General features: G+C 40.4%; 1 protein-coding gene across 40 annotated transcripts in view; it reads left to right on the top strand.

The window, feature by feature from the left end:
* The window catches only part of SLMAP (sarcolemma associated protein), a 147,593-nt gene that overhangs the window by 98,594 nt on the left and 32,788 nt on the right, over positions 1-16,211 (top strand). For 14 of the 40 annotated variants that reach the window (XM_084840088.1, XM_084840082.1, XM_084840083.1 and 11 more), the window contains 6 exons: positions 245-385; positions 1,989-2,126; positions 4,467-4,635; positions 4,721-4,771; positions 5,932-5,982; positions 9,830-9,892. In XM_084840088.1, the coding sequence (XP_084696214.1) occupies positions 245-385; positions 1,989-2,126; positions 4,467-4,635; positions 4,721-4,771; positions 5,932-5,982; positions 9,830-9,892 (613 nt within the window). The remainder of the gene's footprint in view (positions 1-244; positions 386-1,988; positions 2,127-4,466; positions 4,636-4,720; positions 4,772-5,931; positions 5,983-9,829; positions 9,893-16,211) is intronic. The other 26 variants (XM_084840096.1, XM_084840098.1, XM_084840099.1 and 23 more) reach the window with 3 other exon arrangements.

Genomic DNA, 16,211 nt, shown 5'->3' on the forward strand with positions numbered 1-16,211 from the left:
GAAATGCTGTAATGGCATGACTACTCAAAAGTAAATCTACAAACAAGTAGGACTGGTACTGGGACATTTGAAAAAGGCTGACATCAAGAAGGAAGTGGGAAACTTTTAATGAAACGTTTTCAGGACAAAAGCCATAAATGAAGTTCTAAACTGTATTGTAACTTAATGTAGTGCTATTGTAAGGAAAGAAGAACCTGTGGGATTGAAATCTTTGGGCTTGAAATCTCTGCCTTTCTTCTTACAGAGTCAAACAGAAGACAGTTTACGAAAGGAACTTATAGCATTACAAGAAGATAAACATAATTATGAAACAACTGCCAAAGAGTCCCTGAGGCGGGTCCTTCAGGAAAAAATTGAAGTGGTCAGAAAACTCTCTGAAGTGGAGGTATTTACCATTGCATTTTGGCCACATTCCTAAAACACAAATATCATTTTGCCATTGTACCATGTAAATAAATAATCAATGTGTTTACTTCTCCATGACATTTTGGTTTTTTGCTTTGTGATTCGTCTAGAGCCCTGAACAGACTTTTTTACTCCCCAAAATTGTCCCCACTGAAGGTTGGGAGTAGGCCCTGAGCTTGCATGTTCCCTCTTTCTTTCTCCCTATCATTGGGAGAAATGGCTTAGAAACTTCACATTTATATAAAGAGGGTTTCATCTTGCAGGGTTTGCAGGCAGGAAGGATGGGGGTGATACTTGTTCACTGTGAATACATAGTAAAACAACTCTTTCTAAATGTATGTATCTGACTTGTGTATCTTTCTTAGATACATGTTCAGATTTTTGTTGGTTTGTATACTAGTACTAATGACTTGAACGGTTGCTTGAAAGTGGTGAAGATATTTTACAATGTATTTTAAATTGCATTTGCATAAAGATCAAACAGTGGTGGAGCTATTTTGATTATAGTTGAAGTTGCATTATCTGAACCTCTGTAATCCAAAATTCCGTATTATTCAAAATCATTGTTCATTGTTCAGTTTCATTAACAGTATTGTCAATTGTACATTTGTGGGTTTTTTAGTGCTTCAGCAGTGGGTTTAACATTATACCAATATAAACTGATCAGGTTCACACAATCAAATAAGCCACAGTGACTCATTTTAATTGATGGTGCATCCTGGCTGCCATTTCCCTAATTACTCACCTAGGAGCAGCTTGTCATGTCCAAACCCAGCAGCATGGTTTGTTTGAGGGGGAGCAACTCTCAAATAACCCATGGCCTGTTGTAGGGTTACAACATAGGGTTCTGGGGTGGCTTGTTAAGCACCTTCACACAACATGGCAAGCCGCACTGGCAAGGGTAATTATGCAAATCCCCCCAGCGCACAACCAGCAGACGCAGCAGGCGAAATAAGCCACCATGCCTTATTTTCCCCTCCGTGATTGTGTGAACAGACCCAGCATATGTGTGTTCAGTTAATACCTTACGAATTGGCCCTAGCCATAGAGATTGATACCTCCCAGACTGCCAAACTGTTGGGTGCTGCTCAGTTAAGCGGTAAGCCAGACGCATCCTGAAACGGAGCCAACAGCTAAGGAGGAATCTCTCTGACAATCAGAGGACCAAGCTGTTATAGTACTGTTTAATCACAGCAGATTGATACTCAGTTTGTCTTCTATCTAGAACTTGTGTTAGCTGACCTCTTTTTGTTCAAATTTTAGTCTAGAGGTGTCTTGTAAAGTCAGTTCTTAACCAGTTGATTTCTATTTTCAGTATTAACACAAAGAGTAATTGTACTGTGAGAAGTTCTTCTGCAGACAAAAAATGCAAACTCCCCAACCCTTAGCCCTAATGGATAACACATTCTGGATGGGTTCCCACAGCATGCTTTGTATGCCATCTTCAGGCAGAAGAACGTTTTGAGTGATGTCCCATACATTTCCCTAGGGGAGTGTTGTTATTCTCATACAAGTTAGCACAAATGTTAACAGTAGACTAAAATAAACTTTCTAGTTTGAAGATTCAGTTTTTCTTCTTACAGCGAAGTTTAAGCAACACCGAAGATGAATGTACTCACTTGAAAGAAATGAATGAACGGACTCAGGAAGAATTGCGGGAATTGGCTAACAAATACAATGGAGCTGTAAATGAAATTAAAGATCTCACTGACAAACTAAAGGTATGGATGATCTTTCTAAACTCACAATTCAGTGCTGAGACACAAGAATGGCTGCATGTGTTTTATAATCAGTTCTTTCACATTATCCTTTTTGCCGCAATTGCCATCCATTGTTCGCTCACTTTTTACAGAGAATCCTGATAGTGTCACAGGCATGTTCTTATAGTATCAAAACAGCCTCAATCATAGAAAAATGGTGGTGACAGGTACAGTTTAATTTGGAGGTTTCCAAGTAGGGAGCCTTCGGGGATTGTAGGCCAGGCTAGAGATGGAGAGAAGGAACATCAGTCTGACACCTGGAGGAAGGAGAAGCAGGTTTGGGGATATTGTTTATTTTATTTATATTCCACTTTTCTACAGTAGACTGTGCCCCAAGCAACTTACAGTAAATGTCAACTTATTATGAAAATACAGTACCATATTTGAAAAAAACTATTTGTTACAAAACATCAACAAATTCAAATAAGGCAACACCAATAATTCAATAAATGTAGCCTACATTCAGTGTTACAATGAAATAACCTAGACTTAATAGATAATGAGAACAAAGCAAAATAAAAATGAACAGGATATAATAAAACCTCATCCAATCATCACTGCTAGTGTTAGTGTTGCTGCACTTCAAGGGGACACAGAGCCTGGTTTAAATGTGGTTCAGAGATCTTGGGGGCAGGGCTCTTCTCATCAGACTAGATGGTTCACAGCTGGCCCCCTCACCTCTCTGCCAAGGGAGGCTGGCAGCAGCAAGAGGAAAATGCTGAGGAGCAGCAGTGATGGTATGTGCTCTTCTCTCCAGCCTCCCAGCTGCTTGCGCTGGTTGAGTGCAGAGAGTTCTGTGTGTCGTGGCTATTTGAAGATTTTTGACATGTCTCTATTATAGCTCAGAGTGCTAACTTGAGTTTCATTTTGGGCAAGTGTAGTACTCTAAATGTGGTGCCAGGTGGTGCTTGTGAGGAATTTCCAAATGCATTTCACTGGACAGATACCTGCCTTTTTTGAAGGAGCTATATAATATTTAAAGGGCACACATTTTAAATCTCATTAAAGTAAGTGATGCTGTTTATGTTTCACATAAAGAATTTCTGTTAGTTTCATCATGAAGGGTCTAAATAATAAATATTTCCAAAACTAATGGGGAACTGTGATAATTCATATAATATGAGCTTTTCACTAGATAATTCCAAGATGGTTGCCATGTCATGTGGACTGACTTAATTTACTCAAGTCATTGATCCCTTTGTTATATACTCCTTTCTTACATTCAGAGATAATTTTCTTTTAAAAGACTCTTAAGGTCCATGGTTATTGTTTCACTGAAACAGCCTTACAACTCTGGACACCCTTCCTACAACATAAGGAACAAATAGGGGAAAGCCCCGTAAAACCTTACATATACGCTAACGTGTGAACGTTTTCATATGGAATGTTTTTTCTAAGAGAACACTAGAACATAAAATTTAACAGTTTCCCCTCAGGATTCTTCAGCTGGTACAGTTGCTTTTCAACCATTTTGGGAAATATATTTGTTTTGGGATGATCCTTAACTCAACCATTGATTCGTGATGCTACAGTACAGAGTATGCTTTTGTGTAGTAGACTCAGCTGAGTCAGATTGAGGATAGAAACCTTGAGCAGGTTCAGCTTCAAAAAAGTGTTCTAACTTCCTGGAACAGACCGCCCTTACTTGTGGTGTGGAAGCATGGACATCACATGTACAATGTCAAGTGGTGCAAGCTGTAGAGGTGTTCGTTTATACAAAGCCCCACCCCACTTCGAAGTGAAAAGCTCTGGTGAATTATGCATATGTAGGGTAGGATCTAACGATGTCCTACCGCTGATAGCCAGCACTGCTTGTTCCCAGCGTGTGTGTGGATGGCCCTGCTGCCGCCAGCGCATGCGCAGCCCCTACCACTGGTAGTGGCAATGCAAGTTTCTGGAAGGGGCAGGTCACACCTTCCAGAAACTTGTGTTTCCGGTCGTTTGGGGACTTGCCCCCAGAAGTGCTACATAGCTACTGCTGACAGTAGGGGCTGCACATGGGTGCTGGCGACAGCAGGGCTGGCTGCGTGTGCACCAGGAATTGGCGGTGCTGGCCATCAGCGGTAGGATATCATTGCATCCTACCCATATGTCCCGTATTACATCATGTTGTAAGGGTGGCGATGGGCAGACAAACATTGATGCTTCCCCAGTATGCATGTGGAGTGTCTATTCTGAGCGTAAATTGACTTCCTACATGACAGGCGTTTAGATATCATGTATTAGCAAAACAAAGGACATCTGAATGTTCTTTCTGAAAAGATTTTGATCTATGTTGTTGCTTTCTCTCGCTTTGAATAGGCAGCTGAAGGAAGACAAGAAGAAATTCAGCAAAAGGGACAGGCTGAGAAAAAGGAACTGCAGCATAAAATAGAAGAAATGGAAGAGAGAGAGCAAGAACTTCAAGCAAAAATAGAGGCTTTGCAAGCAGATAATGACTTCACTAATGAACGGCTAACTGCTTTGCAAGGTCAGTCCAGCAGTCCGAACATGTTTTTATCATGTTTTTCTTTTAAACTGTGAAATATATATATTTTTTGGAATTCTGTTTGCAGTCCGGTTAGAACATCTTCAGGAGAAAGCTCTTAAAGAACACAACAGCTTAGGTAGGTCTGATGTTAAAGTACTTTGCTTAATGCTGGATTTTAATGAGTATCTTTTATCCCTTTCATATGATGGTAGAACAGTTAAATGAGCTATAGATTATGGGGCAGTAAAAATATTTGAAAATTGTGCCTTTGGCCTGTTAGGACTTAATTTTTGGATAGTTGATAAGCAACTTGATACTTGATGCTTACAACAAAATACCAGTAGAGGGCACTGCTTTTAAAATATTTAACACAAAGCACATTGAAGCTTTTTAGTTCCAGAAGTACAGAAGAATTCTTACCTAATGAACTGTTTATTTTTTGGATTGTACCTTGACGTTGGCACATCTGATATGTGACAAGATCTGTTAAGAAAAGAAATTTGGATCCTGTCTCATTTTCCAACAGCTGGGATGATAAAGCAATGCTAGAGCTAGGCCAAGCTTTAAAAACATTCGGCTCAGATTTAGTGAGGGGTCTGCAGTAGAAGACGGGGCCATAACTGCTTCCTCTAGTTTGCATTTTGGGGGTTGGTGGGTACATCTACCTCAGGGGATAGATGTAGCATATGTTTTGCAAGCAAAAGGTCCCAGGTTCAGTCCCTGGCATCTCCAGGTAAACCTGGGAAAGACTCTTGTCTGGAAACGTGGATTGCCACTGGTGGGCAGTGTAAACAATACTGGGCTGGTTGGGCCTACTCGGTATATGGCAACTTCCCATGTACCTAAACTTCAAGGGTTGGAGATTCAAAATTCACCAGCATTCCCTCCAACTTCTGATTGCTGCCAGCTGACAACTTTAATTCCTCAGAATGCTCCCAGAATGAGCATTGTTCACTGGAACATTCCTGGGGCAGGGTGGCCACCAGTGAGGGAATTCTTCTTTTTTCTCCATATGCCCCTCAGAATGATACTAATTCTGAGGTGTATTAAAGGGGATTGAGGCTAGCAACAATGAGCAGCTAGGGGAATTTTGTACCCCAGTGTGTTTTGCATCCCCAGCCTTAAAACGTATCCCCTGAAAATAGCCTAAATTCCCCTCATTTTGCCACCTGCCAAGAGAGCAGTGAAAGGAAGAGGGTGCATTGTAGTTCACTCCTAAGCAATACAGAAAGTTGGTGCCTGTGTGTATGGTATATACCTCACATATTCAGAATTAATACCATTTGTTAATTCTAGGCATACAAGTTGATGACTTCATTCCTAAAATTAATGGGAGCGCAGAAAAAGGTAGAGTATCCTGAATGACAACCTTTATTCTTTAGTTTTGAGTATATTTAGCATGTTTGCTTATTTTGTCTTAATGCTTCTGTATTACAAAACAAAAGAGTAAAGCATTATTGGAGAAGCTCTTGGTATTTTCTTCCTTTCTTAGCATGCCTTTGCAAAACCTAGTGGACTAGGTCTGGATATTCTTCTACCAGTCAGATCCTGAATCTTTCCATATCAACAAAGAAAGTCTTAGTAATGGGTTATCACAGCCACATCAGTACAATATGACATTTATCCAGGTTTGCAAGGAAGTCAGATACAGTGGCGCAACAGTTCAAGATATCAATGCCAGTAACTCTTCAGACTTAACTCTGACACTGGTTGAAGTCTGTTTTAAATATGTTCCAAAGGTTTCCAATTGCTGAAAACCTCAGCTTTCCCATGCAGGATACTATTAATGTAGTGTTTTCCAAAAGAGTAAGGATGTCCAAGTTAATTTGTAGTGTATGCCTTCACTCGACCTTGGGGGAGCTGGGGGTGGCGACGGCTGACGGGAAGCTCTGGCATGGGCGACGGCTGACAGGAAGCTCTGGCATGGGCTGGTCCATGAAGTCACGAAGAGTCAGAAGCAACTGACCGAATAAACAACAAATGCCTTCACAGGTCTACTCAGAAGTAAGCCCCATTGAATTCAATGGGGTTACTCCTAGGTAGGTGTTTATAGGATTGCAGCCCTAGAAACCTTTTGTTTTACTTGCCTGTTAACATTAATGTGGCTGTTTACTAATGTTAGGCATCATCCTTGCCATTAAAATCTCAAGCTGCTAGGTTTTTGAGCATGAATTCTCCCAATATTTTCATTCAGTATTAGTCCAGACAGTGTTCCAGCTTATGTCTTTTGAAATATTAAACTTCTCTGTTAAGATTTGTTGCTACTGTTTCTGGGATCCAGTGGAGACTTTTGGACAACTGAGGCCTTCTCTGCAATTTTTACTTCTACACTGCCACACCTAATGTACAGAGTGCTGTATACATTAGGTGCTGTATAGAAGCTTTCCTCAGCAAATGTAGTGATGACATGGTCAGAATAAAGTCCGGTTAGGACACAATGCTGCAATCAAGATACCAAGATTGGACTGTAGGATTCTGTACATACTCACTACCTGCATACAAATTCCCCCTACCTCCTACCTAGTAAACATTGTGTAAACATTGTTGAACCTAGTTAAAATTAATCTTAGTACTCAACTATACCCACTCGGAGAACCTGACTAAAACTGGGTTCTCAAAGTGAGCTTAGGAGTTTTTAGCCCCAGTTAGCAATGATAATGCGTAATGTTGAACCTGGCTTGAAGAGGGCATTTGGAATTTGCATGCAGGAGTGGGAGGATGCAATTCTGTGGGCTATTCCCAATCCCTTCACCCTCCTTCCATTTACATCTGAATGAAGCCAAAGCTATGGCTGTCTCAGATCACAGTCACCATCATTTATAATCTCTGTGGAGATACATGTTACTTGAAAGTGGCAAGGAGTGGATCTGCTTAACTATTCTTATTGTGGAGGTTTCTTACACAAAGTTTTGTTGACCTTTCAAAAACCAGAACCTAATTGGGTAGGATGTGTAGAGTTATCCAGCAATAACAACCTGATAACATTTCTGCATAAAGTAGCTAGCTTAACAGTCAACAGACCTCCTAAGGTGAAATATTTGTAAGATTAATAGAGTGTAATGTTGGTTGTTTGGTTACTCGGTTCTTTTAAAAAGCTTACTTGTCTCTTCTTTTTCTTTGTAGAAAGTATACTCACTTGTTTTACTGAGTGAAAAGAATGGCCATAACTGAAATCTGGGTTATTTTCTCAAATTAACCTTAACTACATTCACAACTATGCAAGTCATTCTGTTTCTCTTCACAGAGGTTCATTGCTTACACTCTTGCTCTTTATAATTTTTCAGGCAGATTCTCTTATTCTTTTACTTATACACAGCCAGCATCCCCTCTTCCCTTGCTGTCTTGTAGCTCCTAACTTTTCTTGTCACTTGACTTACATGTTTAATTCATTTTACTTCCCAGAATCTCCTTCTGCCATGCAACTTTGACTTGTATCCCATGACACACTCAATTTTCCCAATAAATTCTTCTGAGCATTATCACATTTTCTTCATCCTTCTTAGTGTGATTTCAGAGCATTCACCAGATTACAAAAGAAACCCCCACTCTTCCATGGACACAAGACAGGCTGAGTTAGCCCAATCCTATCCTCTCTTGTAGCTGTTGTGGTGCAGAGCCTTATACTACTACTGCTTCTAGCTGAAATAAGTGGGGCATGTCCCTCTCTACCATCGCCTCTCAAAACATCTCCCACTCTTTTTCTCTGTGTGCCAGTTCACACAGTTCCATAGGATTCTGCCCTTGGGAGCATGGATGGCTTAACTCTCTTCTCAGCTCCTTCCAACAGCTCCACCTGCTCTGCCCCCCGCCCCGCACATGATGTTATATAGGTGCTTTGCCCTACTGTCAGCACAGATTCTGATGGTGGATGCTGCCCTGGCACAGGGAAAGAGGGCAGTTCCAGCACCAGAGTAAGGGCACATGGGATTTCTTTTCTGTGGTGCATTAAGGGTAGGGACTGGGGTGGGGAGGGGGGTTGTTTCATTTGCATATTGATAAGAGCTTACTGAATTCGCACTTCCAAAATCAATATGTGAACCGGAACACACTTACTCTTCAGTACTCAAACTTCTCAGAATTTTGCAGTGCAGCTCTCTGATCAAAAGAAGTCATATAAGGGGAAAGTGCACTTAGAAATATGTATATTAGTGGGGAAAAATGTACAAAACTGCTTGCTAAAATGTGTGTATTAGGCAAAATTGCAAACAAAAATGTGTATATTAGAAAAATATACATGAAAATGGATACGAATTTTCATGCAAACATTTTTTATTTAAAAAGTTGTAAACTGATGTGGAAATGAGACAGAATTAATTTAAGATCAGAAACATGAGAAACTGAGAGAGTAGTGCCTAATGCCAACCAATGAGTTTCATAAGTGAGTAGGGATTCTAACCTGATTTCCCATGTCTAAATGCAGCATTTGCCATTTTACTATCTAGACTTCAACAATTACTTTAATTGAATTTAAACTGAATTTAATGAATTCATTTGAACAGCACAGGAAATAGGATTGGGCACAGGTCTCAGTTTAGGGATGGATGAATCTGTTAATTTCAGTTTTTCTGACCAGACATGTTTGGCAGGATTGTTGTGATTCTAAAATCAGCTTCTGAAAAAAATAGAGTAGAACACAAATGTAAGAAATAAATGAATTTCATTGTGTTATACAGTAGCGAGAGGTAAAACTGCTTCAAGGAACAGCCTGTCTAAATACTACTCTTCAATGGCAGGTGTAGTAGTCCTTTCTAGCTATTTAGTTTAGATGTGGCAGAATATATTTTGTGAAGCTAGTCCAGTTGTTGATAACAAGTAATACAAAGGTGGTTTAGATAAAAAGAAATAAAAAACTAAAAGTGTCCATATTACTACAGGAAGTACCCTGTTGACACAATCTGAATTTGACATAGGTGAACTGTCATCAGTCTTAACGTGCATTAGTATAAATTGTAAGTCCTCTAAGTTTTGAAGCTATAAACAGAAATCACAAGTTTGTACATTTATATCTTTAATATATTCTGTAGTTTACTAGTGTTTATTATTGGGGTATTTTGATGTCCCTGCTTTTTCCTTTTTTTGTGCCTTTTTGAGGAATCCCCCCCCCCTTTTTTTTTTTGCTGGTGTCTGTGAGGCTTTTGTCATGAGCCCTCAAAACATGGAGATATGAACTTAAAGGTGTTTCTTTCTTTACTAGAGCACTTTCTTTCAAAGAGTGGAGGGGACTGCACATTTATTCATCAGTTCATAGAGTGCCAGAGTGAGTACACAGCATTCACATTCACTAAAAAGTCTATAAAAACAGTATCATATATGCAATACTAGAGTGAGAATAGTTATGTTTTTGGAGATCTATGAGAAGCACATTTTTTCTCCCCCCCCCTGAGTAATTAGTCAGAAGTCTTCAGTGAGCATCGTTTAGTACTTTATTTGTATCTAAGTTGGTTTTACACCACCTTAGTTCTGGTTTTGCCATTGTATTTGGGTTCTAAATGCAAGTGAGTTGCGTGGAGAAGCTCTTGTTTCTCCATAAAATATGTCAGTTACTTCTGAATACCATCATGGTGCTATGGATGTGGGAGATTTCGATTCAGATACTTGTTCAACAGTGGAGCTCATCTGCTTTTTGCAATTCCAGTGTCACATCTGAAGAGGGAACTTGTACCTCCCTCCGCAGTGAGATGCACAAGATCCAGAAGCGGGGGGAGCTCACACACATAATCATGGAGGAGATGTGCAGGTTTCCCCTTTCTGTGTTAGACCAGAAGTGTGCAAAGTGAATCCACAAATCTGTGTTGACTGATTTCAGTGGTGTTTGGAGCCAGGGTAGAGTGAGTTTGTTGAAGGGATTTATATCCCTCCCTTCAGTGAATTCTCACTGAGACTTACAGGGCAGCTTTAGGGGAAAATTTGGTCTCGGTTAACTATAAAATTAGATCATCATACATTCCACTGAAGGCTTTTGGACAGCGTTAGGAGGAAATCTATATAATCTGTAAATAATTGTGTTCAGTATGATCCAGAAAAATAATAGCTCAATAGGGTAAGTCCTGTTTATCCTTCTTGTCTTCCTTCATTTCATGGTTCTTTGCATTCATTCCAAGACTGCTTCTCAATATTAGGCATTTGACTGAACTTGTGAATAAAGAATGCTTGCTGGTAACAAGGAAAAAAGCAAAAATGTTCAGGGGTAGTTTTGTGAACAACCTCAACTAACAATGCACTCCAAACATTTTTGAATTTCCTGTCTGATTTTAGTGCTAGGTTTCCCCATTTTTTCATCCCTTTTTCTCTTACCTAGTTCTTCCATTATCACAATTGGGCAAAATGTTATTTAAACACAAAATTTTATTATTTGTAGTAAGAATTGTAATAATCCTATGCATATGCACATACATTTATATAGTTCACTTAACCAAAAGGGTCAGTTTGAAGGTTTTTGTTGTTGAATTCACGTATTGTTTGCTTTGCAAGACTGATTGATGAGGTAATATTGCAGAATGCAGTTCCTTCAGTTATGAGGTGAAGAGTATAGCAGTTGTGGAATTAGTGTTTATTTGTTCCTGGTGATTTCAACAAGGATATTTTACACTAGGCTATATGGAGAGGATTTGAGTAAATTAACTTGAAATGAAGTCTGATAAATGAATTACATTAATTAAAAACATAGATTCTCAAATTTGCAGTGAGCTTCATAAGTCAGCGCTAAAACTGTTCATGTCTCCTTAAGAACAAATGCTCACTAAACATTTTAAACCACCTACTTGACCTTTTATCTGTCTTAATTTTTTTCTTACCTTTTTCTTTAGTACTAATTTCCTCATGCTAAATTCCCCTCACTCACCCAAAGTTCCTGAGTTTGCACTTCAGATCAATAGGACAAGTACATTGTGGGCAATATCCAATGCTGGCAATGCACCAGCTCTAAACACGTTGCAGTAGCAGGAATGACTGCATTGGAAAGGAAACTAGTTGAAACTACCACTTCCATAACAGGACAAGTGAGCACAGCTAGCACAGTGGCAACACTGGATATTGCCCATATTCTGTGATTGAGGGACTAATGTCCTTAGAGAAAATTCCACTTGGTCTTCTGTTTCACCATCCTAGCCTAGTTCATTCTAGAATCAGAATAGGAGGGTTGGAAGGGGTCTATAAGACCATCAAGTCCAACCCCCTGCTCAGTGCAGGAATCCAAGTGAAAGCACCCCTGGCAGATGGCTGTCCAGCTTCGTCTTGAATGCCTCCAGTGTGGGAGAGCCCACTACCTCCCTAGGCAATTGGTTCCATTGTCATATTGCTCAGGAAGCTTTTCCTGATGTTCATCTAGACTCTGGCTTCCTGTAACTTGAACCCATTATTCCATGTCCTGCACTCTGGGATGATCGAGAAGAGATCCTGGCCTTCATCTCTGTGACAACCTTTCAAGGACTTGTAGAGCCAGTCTTCAAGAGAAGTCTTCTCTTCTCAAGACGAAACATGTCCAGTTCTTTCCGTCTCTCCTCATAGGGCTTTATTTCCAGTCCCTTGATCATCTTTGTTGCCCTCCTCTGAACCCTCTCCAGTTTGTCTGCATCCTCCTTAAAGTGTGGTGCCCAGAACTGGACACAGTACTCCAGAGGAGGCCTAACCTGTGCTAAGTAGAGGGAAACTAGTACTTCACATGATTTGGAAGCTATGCTTCTATTAATGCAGCCCAAAATAGCATTGGCCTTTTTTGCAGCCACATCACATTGTTGGCTCATATTCAGCTTGTGATCTACAACAATTCCAAGATCCTTCTTGCTTGTAGTCTTATTGAGGCAAGTATTGCCCATTTTGTAACTGTGCATTTGGTTTCTTTTTCCTAGGTGCAGAACTTGGCATTTATCCCTATTAAATTCCATTCTGTTGTTTTCAGCCCAGCACTCCGACCTATCAAGATCACTTTGAATTTTGTTTCTGTCTTCTGGTATTAGCTATCCGACCCAGTTTTGTGTCATCAGCAAATTTGATAAGCATTCCCTGCACCTCCTCATCCAAGTCATTAATAAAAAATTTTAAGTGCACTGGGCCCAGGACAGAGCCCTCACTCATAACCTCTCCCCAGTTTGAGAAGATCCCCTTGATAAGCACTCTTTGAGTCCGATTCTGTAGCCAACTGTGGACTCACCTGATCGTTGTTTCATCTAGCCCACTTTGAGCTAATTTGCTCATCAGGATATCATGGGGCACTTTGTCAAAAGCTTTGCTGAAGTCAAATATTATGTGGACATAATATACCTTTGCTGAAGGTATATTATGTCCACAGCATTCCCACAGTCCACAAGGAAGGTTACCTGATCAGAAAATGAGATCAGATTAGTCTGGCAGGATATATTCTTGACAAATCCATGTTGGCTTCGAGTAATCACTGCATTGTTTTCAAGGTACTTACAGACTGATTGCTTTATAATCTGCTCCAGAATGTTCCCAGGGATTGATGTCAGACTGACTGGTCTGTAGTTCCCAGTTCCTCCTATTTGCCCTTTTTGAAGATAGGGACAACATTAGCCCTCCTCCAGTCCTCTGGCACGTCACCCATCCTCCATGATTTCGCAAGGATAATAGACAATGGTTCTGAGTGCTCTTCTGCCGGTTCCTTTATTACTCTAGGGTGCAGTTCATCTGGCCCTGGAGATTTGATCTCATTCAAAGTAATTAGGTGTTTCTTGACCATATGCCTATCAATCTCAAGTTGCAATCCTGCCCTCTCAGCCTGTACTTCACCTTTGCCAGGGGGGTCATAGACCCTCTTTCAGGAGAAGACTGAGCCAAAGTAGGAATTGAACACTTCTGCCTTTTCTTTGTCATCTGTTATTGTTTTGCAGTTCTCATTGAATAGATGAACCACCATTTCTTTCCTCTGCTTTTACTATGCAGGTAGCTGAAGAAAGCCTTTTTGTTGCTTTTAGCATCCCTCACTAACCTCGGCTCGTTCTCAGCTTTAGCCTTCCTGATGCCATCCTTGCAATTCTGTGCTACCTGCCTGTACTCTTCCTTTGTAGCTTGGCTTCCTTCCACTTTCCTATATGTGTGCTCTTTTTGTTTTCAGGTCAGCTCTAAGCTTTTTGTGAAGCCACATTGGCTTCTTCTGTTGTCTTCTGCCTTTTTTCCTTGTCAGAATTGTTTGTAATTGTGCCTTTAGAATTTCCTTTTTAAAAAACTCCCACCCATCTTGGACTCCTTTTCTCATTGGAGTCGCTTGCCATGGGACCTTACTTATCACTGCTCTGAGTTTATTAAAATTGGCTTTTCTAAAATCCAGGGTACGTGTTTGGCTACAGTCAGCTTTTGCTTCCTTTAGAACCAAGAACTCAAATATAACATGGTCACTTTCCCCCAGAGTTCCTGTAACTGCTACTTTATCCACTAAGTCATCTCTGTTGGTTAGGATCAAGTCAAGGATAGCTGATGCTGTAGTTCCTTCCTCCACTTTCTGTTGGAGGAAGTTGTCAGCAAGCCAAGTCAGGAATTTCTGGGAGGGGCCACGTTGTGCAGAATTTGTCTCCCAGCAGATATCTGAAGATAATGTCAGAAGATATTACGTCTTCATGACATACTTGGGTTTCGATCCCATGCAGCAGAGAGTCTCCCACAACTACTACTCTTCTCTTCTTGTTGTTGTAGGCCTTGGTTTCATTGTCTCTGCTTGACTGACCTTCAACCTCTTGCTCGCTCTCATGTGGGGTGCCTTGTAATTCTCCATCCGCAGGCTGTCCTCCAATCTCATCCTCAAATACCTGGAAACGGTTCCATAGTTCCACTGCTTCCCCTGGTGCAGAGTGGCTTCTGGTTCTTCTGCTCCTAATGGTCCTCCTTTTACAAGGAGTATCTTCTACTTCATTTTTCTTCACCTCAGCATTTTCCTCTTCTGCCTCAGTTTGCTGTTGCTCTTCTACCTTCTGTACTTCGCTTTGCTTCTGTAGTTCCACCATTCTGCCTAAGAACTCTTCATCTTCTCTTACTCCCTTGAGGGTCTACACTCACCGCTCCAGTCCTCTTACTATTTCTTCCAGCAGCGTTATCAACTTGCACTTGTTGCGCGTGTAGGCCATGTTGGTCTCAGGCAAGAAAACAAATATTGCACACATCTTGCAGGTCACCACCACTGGAGAGTCTTTTCCTTCCATAGTCTCTATTCCCTTTTTGTTTCTACTTTCTGATTGTATTAGAATAGCCTCTGCTTTGTCTTCTATTCACTCAAGGTTAACAACAGAGTCCCACTGGTATGGAAGTGTGTGTTACAAGAAAAAGAAATTAAAACAAAAAAAATTGTTAGAGACCTCCCCCTTGACCTCCCTTGCCAAACTCCTGTTTGCTTTCCCTGTTCGCTCGCTCTGATCGCTCACTGTCTGGGAGCTTGCTTGCTTGTATAGCCCCTAGACCAGCTGGGGCAGCTTCCTCTGCTCTGTTCAGAAGTGAGGAAACAGAATGAAACTCCCTGCCCACACTTAGGCTGCTTCCAGCGTTAGGCTGCTTCCTGCATTATGCATTCCTATATAGAAAGCACTTCTATATGGAGGGTCTGTGTGTAAATTGTCACACAGCATTGTGTCCTCACAGCAGGGCTTATTATATAGGAAATCCATAATAAGTGAATCGGCTCTTAATTGATGCACTTTACTTATGACATTTTTCCGACATGGATATTCAGGTATATTCAAAATTACATGAATATCTGTTTTGTAGCGTTTACACGTTTGAAAGCTGGAGCACACTTTCACATATATGCACACAAAACAGATGAAGATAGTGATGATGACGATTTCCCCAGTATGTTTTCCTAATGGTTCATTTGGCATTTACTCCCTCGCTGCATTGCTTACCCGGTTGAAGGGCACATTATGGCTAACCTGATGAGTAATCTAGGCATGTTGTAGAGCGAGCCAAGCTTTTACTTGCTGAGTATTTGAGCCCTTTTTAATGGCCTTTTTGTGATGTTATACTCCCTAGTTTTATTTGCTTGTAGCTGTTGTTTTTATGGTCTTTTATATATTTTTTATTTTTGTTAACTTTGAGGCCATTTAACTATTAAAATGGGGTATAAATACTATCAATCAAGAAGTAAAATTAATCTGTAAAAGAAAACAGTTAAACTAATTGCACTATGCTAGAGAAAAATACTTTACTGTGATTTTTTTTTTTAAATCTATCTGGAAGTAAATACATCTTTGAGATAAAAAAAATCAGAGTAATCATGCTTTCCAGCCTGGTGGTGCCCCTAAGAATGAGAATGGGCTGGTTCTCATGCAGCAACAACCCAGGGTTTTAAAAAAAGATTATTATTTATCTTTACATATCATCTTATCTGCTAAAAAGCCATCAAGGTGGCTTACAACAATTTAAAACAATGAAACAATAAAAACAATAACTTTAAAAACAGCAAAAACATTGCAGCATTAACACCTTGGGTGTCATGAAGGAGCCAGCATGCTTGTCCCCATGGCTCAATCACTTCTGCTTCGCTCCTTGGGACAGAAACTATCTAGGGACACTCTCTCCCTAGGTTGTTTAGCATGGCATCTGAACCCAGAACTGTGGTTTGTCTCTCCCTGCCA

The sequence above is a fragment of the Heloderma suspectum genome, chromosome 2, assembly GCF_057233095.1.
Source record: "Heloderma suspectum isolate Gila_16-S chromosome 2, 16-S_ref, whole genome shotgun sequence".
Lineage (NCBI taxonomy): Eukaryota > Metazoa > Chordata > Lepidosauria > Squamata > Helodermatidae > Heloderma > Heloderma suspectum.